This window comes from Canis aureus, chromosome 5, assembly GCF_053574225.1.
Source record: "Canis aureus isolate CA01 chromosome 5, VMU_Caureus_v.1.0, whole genome shotgun sequence".
In the NCBI taxonomy this organism is placed as follows: Eukaryota; Metazoa; Chordata; class Mammalia; order Carnivora; family Canidae; genus Canis; species Canis aureus.
This window is the reverse complement of record NC_135615.1, coordinates 46,362,301-46,381,408: the sequence shown is the minus strand read 5'-3', so window position 1 is coordinate 46,381,408 and position 19,108 is coordinate 46,362,301. Positions and strand designations below refer to the sequence as shown.

General features: G+C 40.0%; 1 protein-coding gene across 2 annotated transcripts in view; it reads right to left on the bottom strand.

Annotated features, from left to right (window-relative positions):
• The window catches only part of RAB3C (RAB3C, member RAS oncogene family), a 265,300-nt gene that overhangs the window by 127,966 nt on the left and 118,226 nt on the right, over window positions 1-19,108 (bottom strand). For both annotated transcript variants that reach the window (XM_077897882.1, XM_077897881.1), the window contains exon 3: window positions 17,650-17,768. In XM_077897882.1, the coding sequence (XP_077754008.1) occupies window positions 17,650-17,768 (119 nt within the window). The remainder of the gene's footprint in view (window positions 1-17,649; window positions 17,769-19,108) is intronic.

Below are 19,108 nucleotides of genomic sequence, written 5' to 3'. Positions count from 1 at the left end.
CCAACCTCAGAGAATAAGAAAAAGACCCTCCAGTTTATATTTATCATACAGCCTTTAAAAACTGGAGACCACTGTGGGAATATAAAACTCTCCTTCTCAAGTGCAAATGTTCCCATCTACCCTAGCAAATCAATGATCAACTTACATATTCTGTGAATTGTTTTAATCTGATTAGTCTCTGGAAAGTATGAAAGTAATCAGCTAATAAGATTTGTCTAGACAGGGAGCAAACTGCTGTAGAAGGAAGGAGTTATGTGGGCGAAGGTTGGGGATAATCGGGGCATTTATTTTGCCATTCACTCATTCATTCATCATCAATTGCATATTGATTGAGTGCCTACTAAGTATAAGGTGCTTTGAGAGATCCTTTGGTATTAGAGGGATAAATCTAGTTCATACTCAACCATCAAGAACTCTATAGCATGATAGAGTAAATGACCAGGCGAATACTGATAACACAAGGCCGGATGAAGTGAGTGCTTGCGAGATCTAGAAAGGGCAGTGCGAGGAAGCCCCTGGGAAGTAACTGATCCTGATGGCGAGGCCTGGAGGAAGGAATAGTAACTAATATTTAATGAATATCTGCCTCCTGGCTGGCTTCAGTTAGGACATTCTCCACATTATCAAGGAGGAGGATGTATGTGAGGTGAGCTTTGAAAGAAGGGGAGGACACTACAGATCTGCAGTAGGGACAGGAGCCTGTCATTCTGATGGAAGGGTAGAGGTAGCCAGGAGCACTGCACATGCACACAATGGCCCGTGGTCGGTATGGCTGGAGTGAAGACAAGTGCAGGAGGTTACCCCACCCGATCTGTTTTTCAAACAGTAGACCTCACAGCATGGGGCCTTTGAATATGAGGGTGGCTATTAATACCCTGGCCAGGTGGAAGGCAAGGAGCAAGAAAGGGCTGCGACACTGGCCAAAGAGTGAGTTCTAGGAGCAAGATTGATTCCATAGTAGTGCCCCGGTGACCAGGAGAACTACATGTCTTATTTTCCCTGAAAGACTTTGAAATTCATAAGGGCAGGATATGATTCATTTCAACACTTTTTGAAGTGATTGTAGGCTAAAACCCCTCTACTACAAACCAAAACCAGCCAAGCAAACAAACAAAAACCAATCTTTGTTGGTTGAATGGAATCTTGTATGCTATATTCAGCATACTGTGTGCTTCAAATCCACCTTTGAAAAAAAATATATATGAAATTTGGAAAGCCACAATCACAACTGTACCCTGTTCTGTCTAAAGTTCAGAGTGTGGCCTCACCTCTTCTCTGTGTGAGCATCTCATCAAAGAGAACGAAGAAACCATGAAAAGGCACAATTGGCACCTGTCACCTCATCCCAAATCAGCAACCAGGTGTTGCTGCTGCTCATGAGAGTCCTGGCCCAGACTGAGTTCACTGGAAATGCCACCCAGGGCTGCTAAACCATATGACTCCGACATGTGTGAGTAGGTATGTACTTCAGGCCTGCAGAAGCCCTTTGCATACCAGTCCTTCACCATTCATAACACAGTCAGTGAATCCTGGGAACCTTTGCAGCAACTGCCCATAAATCTTTGCTCTGATGACAAATCTTTGATAGAAAGTCCTTACAAGTCGCCACCGCATCTCTCTATCCCTTCCAGAGGAAACGTCGTGATTCATCCAGGGGCTCAAACTTATGTTTCTCACACTAGGAGGAAGTCTAGAAAGACCCCCTGCCTCAGAACACAGCTGGCTCGGCTGTAGGTCCTGTGCTTGCTGACAGACTGGGACCTGTGATCTAGATCCTTCTGATTTGAATTACTGATCCATACCTAGACTTAATGCTGTGTTTCTCCCTGAACCACAGAACTTCTGAGAAAAAACAAACAAACAAAACCAAAAAAATCTGGCAAAACAAGTTAGCATTCAGATGCAGTCCAAAGTGGAAATATGTGGGATAGAGTGGTCATTTTTAATGGATTCATTGTAGAGGTAGGGTCATAAAAAAATCATTCTGCAAAAATCTAAATACGTGAAAGGTTACGAAGCTCTATGCAATATACTTATGTATTTCCCCTGAATGTGATAATTAATACACGGGTGTCCAATTCCAATAATATGTGATAACAATTGCTTTGGGAAAAGCTCTCATCTTTCAGTGTTACATCAGAATCTTATCAATTGAGGAGATTTTTTTTAACTCCAGATGTTTTTTTTTAAAGATTTTATTTATTTATTCATGAGAGACAGAGAGAAAGAGAAAGAGAGAGAGAGAGAAAGAGAGAGAGAGGCAGAGACACAGGCAGAGGGAGAAGCAGGCTCCATGCAGGGAGCCTGACATGGTACTCAATCCCGGGTCTCCAGGATCAGGCCCTGGGCTGAAGGTGGCGCTAAATAAACCACTGAGCCACCTGGGCAGCCCCTGATGCTTTTTTAAATCCTGGGTTACAAGAACAGAAATTCTGATGGAATGACTGCACGGGACAACATGCCTTGAAAAGATGTCCAAGTGAGTCTAGTGTGCAATCTGGACTGGGAACTATGGTCTAATATAGATAGAGGGTAAGAGAAAGTTCTTTGGTGCCTACAACATGCCAGGGATATTAGGTCTCCCCTCCTCACAGCCATCTTGTAAGTTAGGAATCCTTTACATCATTTCAATATGGTCAAGGAAGTCTGAGGAATGGTAAACACTGTAAAAGTTCCCAGGTTATATCATATTTTGGTTTGTTGGATTTGTCTAATGTTGAGGCAAGGAGCTTCCATTAAGGGTCTGTCTGTGAAGCCTTCACAACTCTTCTCATCAGCCCGAGTCCTCAACCTGGTGCCTCTTGCCCTTCTCAAAATGGAGATTTAACCAATAATCCCACCCCCTTCTTTCTGCCTTTCTCCTTTCCTCCCCAGATCCCTGTCTGTTAGTTTTAAATTGAAGGAATTAAAACAAAACAAAACAAAACAAAAAAACAAGTAGCTTTTCCTCCTGGCTTAAGGAAATTTCTACTAAAATAAGCTGTTTTATCGAGCAACATAAATTAAGTCTTCTTTGGTACTTCTCAATATATATGATAAGGTCATAGGATATGAAATTCTGTGCTCCAGCAATTCAGAAAGGACTCATCTCCAGAATATAAACTCTGAAGGCAAAGATTTGCATAAATTACCATATTAATATACACATTCAAAGTTCACAGTTTATCAAAAACAGAAAGAAAATAATCTCAATTATAGCAGAGCATCCATTTCTTCATATTCCTTAAACATTTGATATGCAATTAGGAAATGCTAGGTTGGGGAGTGGGCACAGCTAGTTTTTACTATACTTAACTCCTTGAATGTCAGTTAACAAATCTATCAAAAATGTCATGTTTCGGATCGAGCCCAGCAGAACTCAGCAATGGTATGAGATTGACGGAAGGGGTTTGATAAGAAATGGGGTTAGGGATGGAGTAGAAGGTAAAATCAATTGTTGTTCTATTTGCTCACAAAAGGAATGCTTTGACATTTTGATATGTGCATCCTGATGAGGGCTATTTCCACACGACCCTATCATGTGGCCTTATCACTACGCTTTGCTTCCTTAGTAATGAAACTGATTTGAATAACAACATTTAAAGATCCAATGAGGGCAAGAGGGAAAAAGGTTGCCAAAGGGAAAGTGAGATGCAAGTAAGAATAGCGGAGGACCCAGGGTCCAGTGAGACCATCTGGGTTGGGGTAGCTGCTGAGCCCATGTTAGTCAGCCTTACTGGGCTCCTTGGTGGCTTGCTCAGGGCAGTTGTGCACAAAGTGCTGTAATCTTCTGTAGAGCTCTTTCCTGAACCCTTAGTCATCTTAGTTTAGTGACTTCTCAAACCTGAGAGTAGTCATGAGAAACCCTGGAATTTGTAGTCAGCTGGTCAGAATAGCCCCAGGGCCCCCCAAACTGATGTGAGGCCAATCTTGTGGAGGACTCTGTTCTGAATCTTGACTTTGGCTAACTCTGAGAAGACCTATATCAGGTTGACTACTCAAAAACTTCTCATTGCTGTGAGTATTTGGTTTAAAAAAAGAAGTCTGGAAATCACCCAGGCCTTGTGATATTTCCCTTCTCATCTGTCTTCCACTACTTGTTGCTTTCAATATGCTATGGGAAGGAACACCATAGAAAGAGCCAAATTCATTTAATAGTTATAAATTAAAATTAGGTCATAGGATACAATATACCTGAAGGGAGAACTGTCCTAAAATTTAAAAAAAACAAAACAAAACAAAGGGGAGAACTGTCCTAAGGGATATAATATGAGCAAAGAACATGAGATTGACGGCATGGAGACTGTGATATATGGTTGGGCTGCTTGTACAGCGTTTTCGTTACACCATGATTCTTGCTCTTGCTTTGGAAATTGATGGTACAGAGAGGGTAAGATACAGACAACACTGAATATGGGCTCTGTCTAAATTTAACGAATCAGACATTATATGTGATGACCTACCTTCTGGTGATGAAATGTAATTCTCACATGACTAATACTGTGCTATTTTTCTAGTTTTCTGAATAGTTACCTTTAATATTTCCTCTTTTCTTTCTTTTCTTTTCTTTTCTTTTCTTTTCTTTTCTTTTCTTTTCTTTTCTTTCCTTTTCCTTCTCTTTCTTTCTTTCTTTCTTTCTTTCTTTCTTTCTTTCTTTCTTTCTTTCTTTCTTTCTTTCTTTCTTCTTTCTTTCTTTCTTGTTTTTAAGGAGTGGGTGCATAAGGAGTTGGTTTACAACTGATAATTAAGATAATTAATGAGCTGAACTGCAAAGATAAATGACCAAATCCAGCCCAATGGCAAATGAACAAATGGGGCTCCAGGACACTCCAGCTAGAGTCAGGAGCCCTAATGTAAAAATCAGTAGAGATCAGGCTGGAGTTGTACCAATTTAGACCTAGAAGACTTGGCCCTTTCTACTCACTTCACGATTCTCTAAGTACCTATGTCTTGGTGGATTGGGCAATTAGAAAATGAGGATCAGCAGTGGGCATCAGGAAGTATTGAATGTATCCACTGCAGTTAGAAGGAAGACTTGGAGACCACATTCATTGCAGAGTTGAATACCCCAGGAAGGTTCAAGAAAGCCAGAGGTGTAACTGTTCCTTTTTAGATCCTAGAAATCTGTTTTCTAAATACAATCACCAACAATCCTACAGATTTGTTTTTATACAACAATCGTCAACTACCCCCCACCCCCCACCTCACCCCCAGAAACCAAGATAACATCTACAACTGGAAAATAGGCTCTTACCACAATCTCTCTACCTGAGGAGTTATGTGGCAGGTACAATTACTGTCCTTCAAGACATATCTATTCCCCAAAGGCAGGTGACTAATTTCAAAGAAAAGAAGGTATATTAAAGACATGGAAAGAACCAAGGAAACCCCATGAGAAAATACTGGCATTTGCAAAAAGCAGAGTTACACAAAATGGCACAAAAGGAGCTGCCAAGACATATATTTTCAGAGGGCAAGTGAAGCAGAACAAATAGCAATCATATTTATATAATACCTTTTATCCAAGAGTCCAAGTCTTTTATTTAATCTTTATATTCCCTTACATAGCCTGACTGGGGTAAGGCTGCAGCAACTAGAATTTAGCTGCTAGTCTTTAGGTTCATGTTAATATTTATAGAATAGTAATTACCACCTCCAAGTACAGTTGAGGTTGAGTTAAGTACCAAAACACAAAGTCATACAGGACAGGTTTCACCCTACAAGACTTTTGCTATTTCTCAGGTCACACACACACAAAATAAATAAATAGAATAAAATTCTCTCTGACCAGAATATGAGCCTATGTTTGCCTCATGGGTCTCGGGGCGGATATTGGGTAAAATGAAATGCCTAATTAAGATCTTTAATTCAAGGCTTTACATTTTGTACCATATCTGTATTTTTCATGCAGCTAATTTTTAATCTCAATTTCTAGCCTGAGGAATTCATTGAGACAAGCCAGAACCAACTGCAGTAAATGAAAGAGTGAGTGGAAAAAACAAAGAAACAAGAAAACCCAGAGGCAGACCGTTGGTTAATTGGAAACAGAAACAGTAAGAAAAATTTTGAACTGAGGCCATGAGAGATGAGCAAATATTTCCCAGTGGGTTGGATGACATTTCTAATTCTTTTTAGGTACCCTGAAATATGTGCTATGCATTTGTACTAACTCCATCCCCAAATATACTCTCCTCTGCAAAAACAAACAAACAAAGGAAAATCCCAAACCAAGCCATTTTAGGGACAGAATGTACTACAAAAAAGAAACAGTTAACCTCAAGTCACTTTGTCCCATATGCATGCTAAAACATTTTCATTTCTCTTTATCAACTCTACCTACATATGCTTTCCATCCAACTGACAAGCTGGGGGAGTTTTGTAATATAGACAAAATTTGGGTAAAATAGGCATTACCTCCTCACTACATTTGAATTGAAAGGATTGATTTATTTTCATTGATTTATTTTCGTCATAAAGGTCTGATACAATTTTTGCTCTCATCATCAATTTTTGTCGGACATAATTGATATGTGCCTTGGACCGCACCAGACTATAAAGACAGAAAATGGATAAGATCTAGTCCCATATACTTCTCTTTCTATTATTCATATATTCATTTGCTCAACAAATATGTATTGAACACCTAGTATGTGCCAGGGACTGTTCTCCACACATAATAAGACTGCATAAAAAAGACAGAGATTGCTATTCTGTGAAGCTTGCATTCTTGCTGGGGAGACAGATGTGATAGATCAGTAAGTTATAAAATAAAAAGGGTTGAAATATAAAATAGGGTGGGAGAAAAAGGCCTTGCTGCAAAGGTGACATTACAGTGAAAACCATTAGGTGAAGGGATAACCATAAGGATATCTGGGAAAGAGACTTCTAAGCAAGGAGAATAGCAGGCACAAATGCCCTAAGGAAGAAGCATGTCTGGTATGTTCTAGGAATAGCAAGAAGGCTGTTGTGGCTAGGCCAGGCTGCAAGAGGAAGAATAGAAGGTGAGATCAGAGAGGTGGTGAGTCAGTTGCACAGGATTTCATGGGCTCTCATAGGGCTTTGGCTTTACTCGAGGAGAGGTGAGATGCTATGGATGTCTCAAAAAGAAGAGTGATACGATCTGATTTACAGTTTGAAAAGCTCCCCTAATGCGCTGGGAAGATTCTGGAAGTAGAACAGTGGTAGAGGTAGGGTGACCAGTTAGGCTATAGCAACATTCCAGACAGATGAGGATGGTAGTCCGATCAAGGTGGTGTCTGTGTGTTATGGGTTTAATTGTATCCCTCCAAAAATATTGAAGTTCCAGCCCTAAGTACCTATGAATGTAGCCATATTTAGAATTAGGCATTTAGAGATGACCAAGTTATGATGAGGTCATTAAGGTGGGCCCTGATCCAATATTACTGTATCTTTAGAAAAAAGATAACTTTGGGGAAAAAAAGAGAAAAGATAACTTTGGGCGCAGAGGGAACACATACAAAGGAGAGATGATATGAAAACACAGGAAGCAGACAGCCATCTATAAACCATGGTATGCCTGAGGCTATTTAGAAGCTAGAAGAAAATTGTGGAACAGATTCACTCTCATGTTCTCAGGAGCCAGCCTTGCCAATACTCTGATCTGGGACTTAGAGCCCCAGAACTGAGACTTTAAATTTCTCTTATTTAGCTACCCAGTCTGTGGACTTTGCTACGGCAGCCCGAGCAAACTAATACTCGGTAGAAATGGTGGGCAGTGATGGGATTATGGATATAAAATTGGTTCTCATTATTCATGGATTCTGTATTTGCAAATTTGCCTACTTGCTAAAATTTATTTGTAATCCCAAAATAAATATTCACAGCGCTTTCACAGACATTTGCAGACATAAGCAAAGTGATGAAAAATTTGAGTGGCTTGACGCACACATTCCCAGTGGAGGTTGGAAAAGACCACACTCTACCTTGTTTCAGTAGTCTTCTGTAAATAGTGCTTTTTCAAAATGCATTTAGTGCCATACTTTTTGCATTTTGTGCTTTTTGTTGGTGATTTTGTTGTTTAAAATGGCCTCCGAGCATAAAACTGAAGTGCTGTCTGGTGTTCCTAAGTGCAAAAAGGTGGTGATATGCCTGTGCAGAAATATGTGTGTCAGATAACCTTCATTTCAGCATGAATTTGCTGCTCTTGGCCAAAAGTTCAAAGTTCACGGATCAACAATATACATGAAATAAAGTGTCTTTAAGTAGAAACACAGCTAAAACCAAGTACACACTGATCCACTGGCAAAAATGTGACCAGAAGCTCACAGCAACCTGACTCTCAACTTTCCCGATGGAGCAACAATTCAGTATTCACCAACTCAACATTTCTGGTGACTTCATGCAGTTTAACATCCTTAAACAACAAAAGCAGACTGTATTTTGATATCAGAGCCAAGATATAATAGTATTTTTTGAAGGGGTGCATGTCGGGTGTCAGAAAACAAGGAGTTAAGATTAACCCTCATGTTTCTGGCCTGGTAAACCAAAAAGGAGATGCAAAAGACAGTTGAGGGGATAGGGTGTGTGTTTATTTCAGGTGTATTGGGAAGGGCTATAGATTAGAAGCTATCTATCCTTTAAATATAAGCTTGAGTTTACGTTGGGTTATCTGTGCAGGAAAAATGTTTTAAGCCTAGGGCAGTGCAGCGATGAGGGATTGAGTTAATAGGATCCAGGGAGAGGAAAGCCTCCTTGATGCCCACTGTGGGGTGGTAATGAGCCTTGGCATCATACATCTGTGTTCTAATCCCACCACTACCCACTCTCAACCGACTCTCTGGTTAGGAGGACCCTTAACAAGATTAGGAGGCCATAGATGAAGGCTCCAGAATTGTTCATCTTATCCTAAGTGTTATTACCAGTCTTAAATTCTTTCATATTGAACATGATGTCAATTTCATTTAAGACCATGCTATATTTTGGGATAACAAAACACTGCAGAGGAAGAGAATGTTTGAAGGTGAAATTTCATTCTGGTTCTAGCACATCTGCAATGGTACCCTGAACGTCATAGAAATGAATTATTTAGAACTGGTGGGAAGATGGTGTTAGACTTTTATCCTCAGTCTGGTGGTTTTTAAAAAATATCAATCTGCTCACCAGATTTCCTGCCTCAAAAGAAAACCCACAAAAAAACAAAAAAACAAACTTATATTTAGAGTTCCTCACTGTGTCATAAAAAGCCAAATGTAAATAAATAAGGTGGGGGAAGATAAGTCAGTGACATTCTCCTACAGGAAATATAGCAGCCTGTGGCCATGCCATACTTAGAACAGAAATGCATTTCAAGTTAGGAATGGGGAGATTTTAAGTCAAGTTGAAAGGCACTGCTCTAGGCATAGACCACTGAGTCTTGGGTGCTGGGCGTCTAGGAAGAGCCTGGACAAAGGATCCAAATTTCATATTCCTGGGGCCATGCTCCAACTGGGACCCAGGTAACTCTCTGGCCACTGCTCATCTGATAAACATTTCAAAGTCAGTGAAATTTTCAAAGGTGATTTTGTGTTGCAAGAACTAATAAAATCTATTTGGGACTTGTCTCTCTAATCATTTATTTAATTTGTTTCTTTAAAAAAAAAGTTTTTATTTATTTATTCATGAGAGACTCAGAGAGAGAGAGAGAGGTAGAAACATAGGCAGAGGGAGAAGCAGGCTCCCTGCGGGGAGCCTGATGGGGGACTTGATCCCAGGACCCGGGGATCAAGAACTGAGTCAAAGGCAGAGGCTCAACCACTGAGTCACCCAGGTGCCCCTATTTAATTTGTTTCTTAAAGCAAAGCCCATGGGAGCATTCAAAGCACAGAACACTATTAAAAAAAAAAAAAGAGGTAACTTCTGTTTTCTCACATAATGGAGCCACTAAAGTCCTGCCCTTGACTCTACAACTCCACACAGTTTGTTCTCTAACAAACTGCGGGTGTAAGCATATGGGGATCTGGCAAATTAGTCTACCTACTGACCACGACTCCACATATTTTAACCATGTGGACAAATCCGAAGAATTGCAGTTCCCAATATGATTGTTTACAGCCACCTTACTTTTCCACATCTTTTTACAAAACACTCCAATTAAGTCAGAGAGCTTCAAGGGATGCACATTCTCCATGCAAGTTCTACTCACTCATTCAATAAATATGTCTTAAGTGGGCACTCAGTGCCATTCCCTAGGGTAGACACTGGGACAAGAAGGTGAAGAAAACAAGCGTAGTCCTTTTTTTTCAAGGAACTTGGAATTGAGCAGGAAAACAGAGCACTAAATAAACAAAACAGTATGTTTTAAGATATACGTGCCATAATGTTTAGAGAGTATATTCCAGAAGCAACTAAAAGAATATGGTATTTGAAAAAACATTTAAAAAAATGATGGACAACTTGAGATCTGAAGGACAAGAAATTGGCTTGATCATGTGGTTGAAGGGATGTGCTTTTGATAGAAGGCAGAGGATGTGCAAAGGCCCAGAGGAAGAGAAACCCAGAGGTATGTGAAATTCAAAAGACTGAGAGAAGTTCAAAAACTAGACTTGTTAACAATTACAATACAAGGTGAGCATTTGTATTCCAAATACTAGACATAATATTAGTGTCTGAGGCCTTCTTCAGAGTGTGAGACCTCACACTGTCTTCTACCTAAGGTACAGGATGGAAAAATGATATTTAGGGAAGATAGTCTAGGTAGCATGGAATCCAAGCATTCCCTTGAGTGGTCACCATTCAGTTCCTGGATCACTAGGGACCGCACGAAGTCTATGAGTTCAGAGTACAGTATTTGCCTAGCATCTCATGGGGGCCTTCATTGAACATGCTTTAATGTTTGCCTCCTGTGTTTTGTGGCAAAACTGTAAAAAAGGAGTCTCCTGAGGTCTTTTTAATACTAGTTGTATAAGCCATCATTGACATAAACCCAATGTGTCCCAAATAAAAGACATTACCATCAGAATTTAATTCAAAGAAAACTTTCTTTGCCTTGGGGGATTGGAGTGCTATTTCTCCCCTTCCTATAATGAGAGCTATAGAACACCCCATGTTTACTCCCCCCACCACCCCTGGCCTTGATTTCCAAGAATCCCAGAACTAAATTGCACTCCATTTCATCCTTTGGATTTCCATAAGCTTTTGAATTCTGACACCTTTTATGTGCTCCCAAGATCTTGCTTTACCTGCTTGAGGCGGCTCTTGGCCACTTGTTACTTGGCTCCCACTAGACACCTCTCCAAGGGCTCTGCTCAACCATCACCTCCACACGAGAAAGTCATAACCCAAAGCAGCTCCCCTCAGGCCAATGCCATGGTCTCTTGCCTCCCACACTGAAGCTCCCCTTCTGCTACTAAAATGAGTCATCCATGTATATGGAACTTGGGCTCCTCCCTCCTGCTGTCCTGAGACTGTACACTTCACAATAAAGAATTAGCATGTTAGCTTTTTCCACCCCATTTCCAATGAATGAGGGCTAAAACAATTATTCACTTCTGATTCTTGGGAGTTACTCAACTAATCCTATTTTATTAACCATATTGTACGTCTCTTTTGTATTTCCTTCCTCACATTCTTGTATTTTTTTTAATACTTGTAGACTCCAGATAAATGTATAGATAAGCTCACAGTGAGTTTCATTTTGTAATAATTTTAGAGAACTTTGTAATTTGGCAAAATAAAAGAAGCTATTTTTATTTAATTCCTCAAATAAAATTCCACTGGAAAATTGAAAGCACAGTCTAATGTATTTTCAAAAAAGGGATAGCCACCATTTCCTCACCATGATCTGTTGCTATTCTCTCTAAATCCCTATGCCTGGCTTCTTAACACTTTAGAATTTGTGTGTAATGAAATGCTAAGAAATTTAATAATCTGAATGTCCCTATGGTTGGCTTAAGGATTTTACTGAGATCACAACCAAAAACCATTTTCTTTCCTTTTTGTGCAACTGAAGTGTATTTTGTAGGACACCTGGGTGGCTCAGTGGTTGAGCATCTGCCTTTGGCTCAGGGTGTGATGCTGGGGTCCTGGGATCAAGTCCTGCATTAGGGTCCCTGCATGGAGCCTGCTTCTCCCTCTGCCTAGTCTCTGCCCCTCTCTCTCTCTCTTTGTGTCTCTCATGAATAATTAAATAAAACCTTTAAAAAAATGAAGTGCATTTTGTTAGGAAGAGTATTTGAAACTTTAGTTGCCAATCAGTCCCAATTAATTTTTTATTTTTTATGATATATGTTTTTTATGCTTTTTTTTCCCTTTTGGCACCCTTAAGATCAGCACTCAAGACTAGTAATTTAGATATTATATTCCTTTGTATGTTTTTTTTTTTGAGAAAGCTTTATTTCCTAGTGTAGAAAGTCACCAACAAATGTCACCAAGCTCTCTCCTTTCCCAAGTACTATTTACTAAAGCCATATATGTAAAGCAAGTATGAAATGCTGAACTGTATTACTTTGCCTAAACAGGTTTTTTTTTTCTTATTATACAATTCTGTTTTTATTCCATAAACATTTTCCAAGGTTTTTGACAGGTCAATTGTTTCAGTTAAGAATATTTTTAAAACTACCTATTTTGTGATGTTAACTATATTAAATTGGGAATGCAAACAAGGAAGACATAGTATTGCTCTGCAAACAATCTGTAATCTACTAAGAACTTAAGACAAACATATACTTGAGAATGACACAAAGTTGAATATAATTAGTGCCATAGCAGCAAGGGACATAATAATATGAAATCTTTTGTTGGGAGGAAGAATAGAACCATTAAATCCTGACTATGTCAGTCTTAATTTCATATTTCTGTTGGGATATCAACAAAGGATGTGATCCTCTAGAGTTCTTTGGATCATCCATCCAAAATATACATTGTATTATTGTACAGTAATAGATTACTTTATGATGTCACTTATATGAGGCACTTAGAATAGTCAAATTCATAGAGATGGAAAGTGGAATAGTGGTTGCCAGGGGTTGAGGAGAGGAAAAGAGGGAAATTTATTATTTAAAAGGAACAGAATTTCAGTTTTGCAAGATGAAGGGTTTTGGAGATAGATGGTGGTGATGGTTGTGACAACACTAAGAATGCATTTAATACCACTAATGGTATGCTTAAAAAATGGTTAAGGTTGAAAATTTTGCTATGTGTATTTTACTACAATAAAAATTCAGAAAAAATTATAGGATTGTACTGTATTCAGTACGAGAGAAAAAAGATTAATGAATTCACAGGCTGATATAGAAGAAAAATGTAATCAAAATAACAACAGTTTGCTAGGTTCTGTACGTGGTTTATAGAAAGGGCTAGGGTACCATGGATTCAGATATAAGAGTGTGACTAGCTTTGTGCACGGTCATTGGAAATTGGGGTGCGTAGAAAAGGGGGTAGCAGTATATATGAAAGCTTCATACAAGAGTTGATATTTGAGCTGGCCTTAAAAGGTGAAAAAGAGGGGCACCTGGGTGGCTCAGTCTGTTAAGCATCTGTCTTTGGCTCAGGTCATGATCCCAGAGTGCCAGGATCCAGCCCCGCATTAGGCTCAGGCTCCCTGAGCCTGCTTCTTCCTCGGCCTCTCCCAGAAGCTTGTGCTCTCTCTTGCATTCGTGCTCTCTCAAATAAATAAATAAAATCTTAAAAAAAAAAAGCTGAATAAGAGTTGGAAAGATAACAGAGAAGGTATTCCAAACAGAGGCACAGAGGTATTAAAGGGATCAAACATCTATAAATTGAGCAAAGTTGTCTGGCTGAAGCACAGGACCAGTGGAGGAGAGTGGTAGGAGGCGATGTTAGTGACACAGATGGGTAGAGGCTACACTGCTTATCATGTTTAGATTATGTTCTAAACCAATAGCCTTAGTCAGAAATAGGCTTCAGGATTACTTGTGAAGGTTTCAAAAATACATATGGTCAGATTTATCACTGAAGATTTGGTTTAGTATGTCCAGAGTGGACTCTGGGCTTCTTCATGTTGTCAAAGGTCCACAGTAATTCAGATGGGCTTCCAGACGCCCTATGATAGGTAATATGACACTGCTAAAGATTTTATTTTTAAGGCATGTTAAGGTTTGGGATGCCTGGGTGGCTGAGTTGGCTGATTATCTGACTCTTGTTTTTGGATCAGGTCATGATCTCAGGGTCATGGGATCAAGCCCGATGTTGGCTCCATGTTCAGTGGGGAGTCTGCTTGAGATTCTCTCCCTCTCCCTCTCCCTCTCACCTCTGCTCATTCTTTCTCTCTTTCTGTGTCACCAAAATCAATCAATCAATCAATCAATCAATCAATCAATCTTTTTTGGAAAAAAAGTGTTAGTGTTAAGGTTCACTAGCTCTAAAGGCTCTAAAGGCAGTATGATATAGCATGTGGGGTGGATGGGACCTGAAGGGAAAAAGACAAGACAGAAGGTTTATAAAGCAGATGAGAACTAATGACAGTTTGGGTGAAGACAGTGGCAACAGAGGATAAGAATAGATTTGAAAGGCATTCCGAAAGTCAAAATTATTGGACTTGATGGCCAAGTACATCACAATGTATAAAAGAGAGAAATCAAAAACACTGCTCAGATTTCTATATCAGATAACTGGATGACGGTGCATCCATTAACTGGGATAGAAAATGCTGGCATAAATACAATGTCTGGTAGATTGTCAAACAAGTGGGTGCTCAATAAATGTTTTTTGAGTGAATAAAACCCCTCTAATAATAATGATCATACAACTGTGGATTGTAAAAAAGACGAGTAAAGATTTTGTCAGTTTTGTTGGTTTTTGACAGATCTAGATGTGCTGGGGAGGGGAGGGAGTAGGCTGTGAGGAAGATATGCAAAGCAGGAGATAACATCAAAGCAAAAACCCACAAAGGTTAGAAAGTTCTAGAAACAGTGAGTAGATCAGTTTACCTCTATGATAGTGAGAAGAGACTGTAAAGGTAAAATGGCTTCATGGTGTGGTATGTCTGAATGTCAGGCTAAAGAAGTTTTAATTAATTCGGAAGGTGATGGTAAGTCATGGCTTTTATGCAGGAGTCTTTAGGATGATGGTCTTTAGGACACTCTTACAGCAGCAGTGGGATAGGATGGCTTGGGACAGGAAGAAATCTAAGGGAAGAAAGAGCAGTTAGGAGGCTACTGTGAGGGTAGAAGCAAATGATAATAATAAGAAGAACAATGATGGTCACAGTAGGAATGAGAGGCAGGAGCAGAATCCAGAGATATTTCAGAAAAAAATTAATATGTAAGATCAAGTTCCAGATTGAGGTGGTTGGAGGTTAGAATTGGATTCAGGGTGAACCCTGGGTGACAGAGTGTTGTGGTGTCAGTGAGAAGAAATAATGGCATCGGGAAGGTGAGCAATTTTAGGCAGAGATAAATGATTCCGAGGCATCAGCAAGGTATCCAGGTGAAGATATATTTTGGGCACCTGGAAATGCAACACTGCAGTTTAGAACACAGACTGGAGCCAGAAATGTAAACTTGGGAGCCATGCGGTATAAGTGATAAATGATGTGCGTGAGAGGATAGGAGAGCCAAGGAAAGTAAAAATGAGCCCAATGGAACAAACCATGGGGGTACGCTTACCCTTGGCTGGGTGAAGGAAATCTTGGAAGTAGAAAGAAAAGCAGTCCCAGGGAGGAACGAATAATTTGGAAAACATACCTTTCAATAAGAAAAAAAGTGGGGGTGGGGAGCAGAGCTTCAAAAAACAAAGAGTGGTAAAGAGTCAAATAGGGAATTCGAGGCTGAGGAAGACTGGTATAGGGCAGGTGGTTGGCTGACAGGCGAGGAAGCATTGGTGGGGATGATGCTGGGTTGACTGGAGTGAGCGAGGGAAGGTGCCGGGTAGGCCATATGGAAGCCAAACGTCTCCACATCATTTCTGATGCCAGAGCCAGAAGTACCGAGAGCTTGGTTCCTGGCCTTGTTGCCATTTGGTTGTAATGCATTCAATTCTTGGTATTCTCAGTAGTCATATAACTTTCACTGAAACAACAGGGCAAGCACTGTGGGTGCAAACAGCATTTGGAACATGATTCATGAACACTTCGGGTCCGGAAGCACTGGGTCTTGATGCTTCCCGAGAGGAAAGCCTCAAAGTTAAAATGACCATTTTGCACAGCTGTCTGTGTGCCAGAGCTGTGGGTGACAATTAACCAAATATCACCGCACTATTAATTGAACAAATCTTTCTGTCACTAATTTGAAATGGTACTCTCATCATAAACTAAGTCCCCAGATGGATTTGTGTCTATGTTTGGACTCTGTTTCATTCCATTTTGTACCAAACCTGCTGGTATTTAATTGGGATTGCCTTGAATCTATGAATTAATTTGAGGAGAACTGGCATCTTTACAATATTCAGTCTACTAAAAAGAAGCATACTTAAGCCTTCTTTTATGTGCCACAGTGGAAGATAATTACTTTTTCATATAGTCCCAAGCTCGTCCTTTTCAGTTTATAGCTATATATTTCCTTTTGGAGCTGCTATTGTAAAAGCATTATTTCTTGCATTGTAAGTGTGTGTGCATCTGCGTGTGGAAGTGGGAGAGATGTAGGTGTTTTCTCAGATGACCAATTAAAAATCAAAAGAAATAATCTAAAGCAAATTGAAGTTTTAAATAGCATCTGACCTTCAATGAGCTGATATACATATAAAAAATCACTTTGGATAATACTGTGATGTAAAATGGGGAAAAATGAATGCAGTTTATTTCACTTTTGTCTGGCTAACATTTCCACACATAAGCCAAGCCGTGACTGCAGTTGAAATGTGATGTCTGTTGAGGCCTGTTACCAGCAGTGGGAGCTCCATTTTCCTCTTTCTACCACACGAAGCCCTAGCTAGATGCTGGCTCTTGCCACCTGAAAGCCAACTCTGCTTAGCCCTGCTGCTTTGAATCCATGACCATGACCATCAGGTCTCCCACGTGTCCTCCCAAGGCGCTGGTGAATAGGCTTCAGGAAGCTGCACAAGCTCTCCGCTGCAGAGCATACTCACCAGGGACAGAGGAGTTTGCACAGAGTTGATGTAGCCACGAGTCAGGACACGCTTGGCTTTTATTTCTGCCTTTATCCCAGTCCTCCAAAACTTTTCAACTTGAAGAAAAACTGAGAACTATTTAACAAATCTGGACAAGGGGTCAGCAAGCTTTTATTGCAGACAGCCAGAGAGAAAACGTTTCAAGCTTTGTGGGCCATATGGTTTCTGTGAAAACAACTTAACTGTGCTGTTGTAGTGTGAAAGCAGTCCTAGACAATAAGGAAATGAGCCTGGCTATGTTCTAATAAAACTATTTACGAAACAAGTGGTGGGCCAAATTAGGCCCAGAGGCCAGACTTGGCCCTATGGTTCACAGTTTGCAAATCCCTATTTTAGACCAGCAAATTTCCAAACCATTTATTATTTATATTGAAAAAAAATAACAGTCTCCATGGAACTTAGCGTGACAGGCTGCAAAGCACTGGAAGGTTAAAATGTAGAAAATCACCAGAATCAGCTCTCGTATCAATCTCTAAACAACAACCCTGAGCATAGCTTGTATTTGTCTGCTTTATGAAGCACAAGGGGATTATAGTATACAACAAACACACATATTACACTAAAGTGTGGTCACTGCTTTGAGGGGGAAGAGAAAGTCAAATGAAAACACCATTATTATTAGTGACGGGAGTATTTGTTCTTACTTACCAATCCTGTACTGCATTGAAGGATTCTTCATTTGTGATGTCATACATTAAAATAAAGCCCATGGCCCCACGATAATAGGCTGTGGTGATAGTCCTGTATCTTTCCTGGCCTGCTGTGTCCTAAAAAATAACAACAATAATCTCTCAAAAAATAAGGCAATACATACTTGGGGAAGTGATTAATTATTCCAAAAACAGTCATAATAGGGAATCTAGATTATACTTGCAAAGTATAACTATATATGTTTTTCATCTTGTTTTCCCTCATGATTTTCATATGGCAGCTCTGCAATATTATGAAAAATTCTTTTTTGGTAAAGATCTAGCTCAAAATACCTTCTACATATGTTCATTCCTGTTAAGCAGCAGATAACCATAGATAATACAATAAAAAGAAAGATTATACATATCAAAGTCTGTAACTTTTTGTATAGTTTAAAACCAGAGGGGTTCATTAGTCCCATCATTATGTATTTATAATCTATCTAAGTACAAACCACTGTGGGAGAAAAGAAGAATTTCATGAAAAGGTCCCTGCTTTTATTTATTTTTTATTTTTTATTTTTTTTAAAGATTTTATTTATTTATTCATGAGAATGCACAGGGAGGAGAGAGAGGGGCAGAGACAGGCAGAGGGAGAAGCAGGCTTCATGCAGGGAGCCTGATGTGGGACTCGATCCAGGGTCTCCAGGATCACACCCTGGGCTGCAGGCGGCGCTAAACTGCTGAGCCACTGGGGCTGCCCGGTCCCTGCTTTTAAAAGCACGCAGTTTAATCTCAGTTCATTCAACTGTAAAGGACTAAAAATACCTGCTTTGTGTGAATGTTTGAGTTAACAGACCTGGACTTCCTGCTCTCCTATTACATTGCTGGGGGAGCATGGACAAGCCATAGGACTTCTGTAACTAAGCCTCTCTAAAGTCTAGCATGTTTGTTGGGAGTACATGAAACAGTGTATGTGAAGTGCCTCACACAGAGCCTGGCACACAAACAGCGGTTGATAAATGCCAAGTATTAACTGCTGTTCCTAAAGATTGGGGAGGCAAGGCTAGCATAAGATGGGAGAGAGGAGCTTACAAATACAGGGGTTCAGGACCTGCAGAAGAGATTGCACACAATAGTGAGATCTGGGAATATGCAGACACATCACTGAAGTCACCTATGTCATGTATGCTGTTCAGTGTAGCTCAAGAAATTATTCCTCAATTCAACTGACTCTTGCCCATTTGTCTTCACAGGATCTGGGTTATGGCTTATAATACCATGCTCCTTGGTTTTCCCCTTCACCATTTATCCTGAAGACCAGGCTCTGATTTCTCTTTCCTAGTACTTCAGGTGCTGAGCACTTTGGACAAAAATGTTATCTTCTTCCTGACTTTAGTCTGGATCCTCGTTCTCCTCTTATTCCCAGAGATGCCTCCTTTGCACACAGAGTACATCCCAGCTTCCTCTAAGACTGA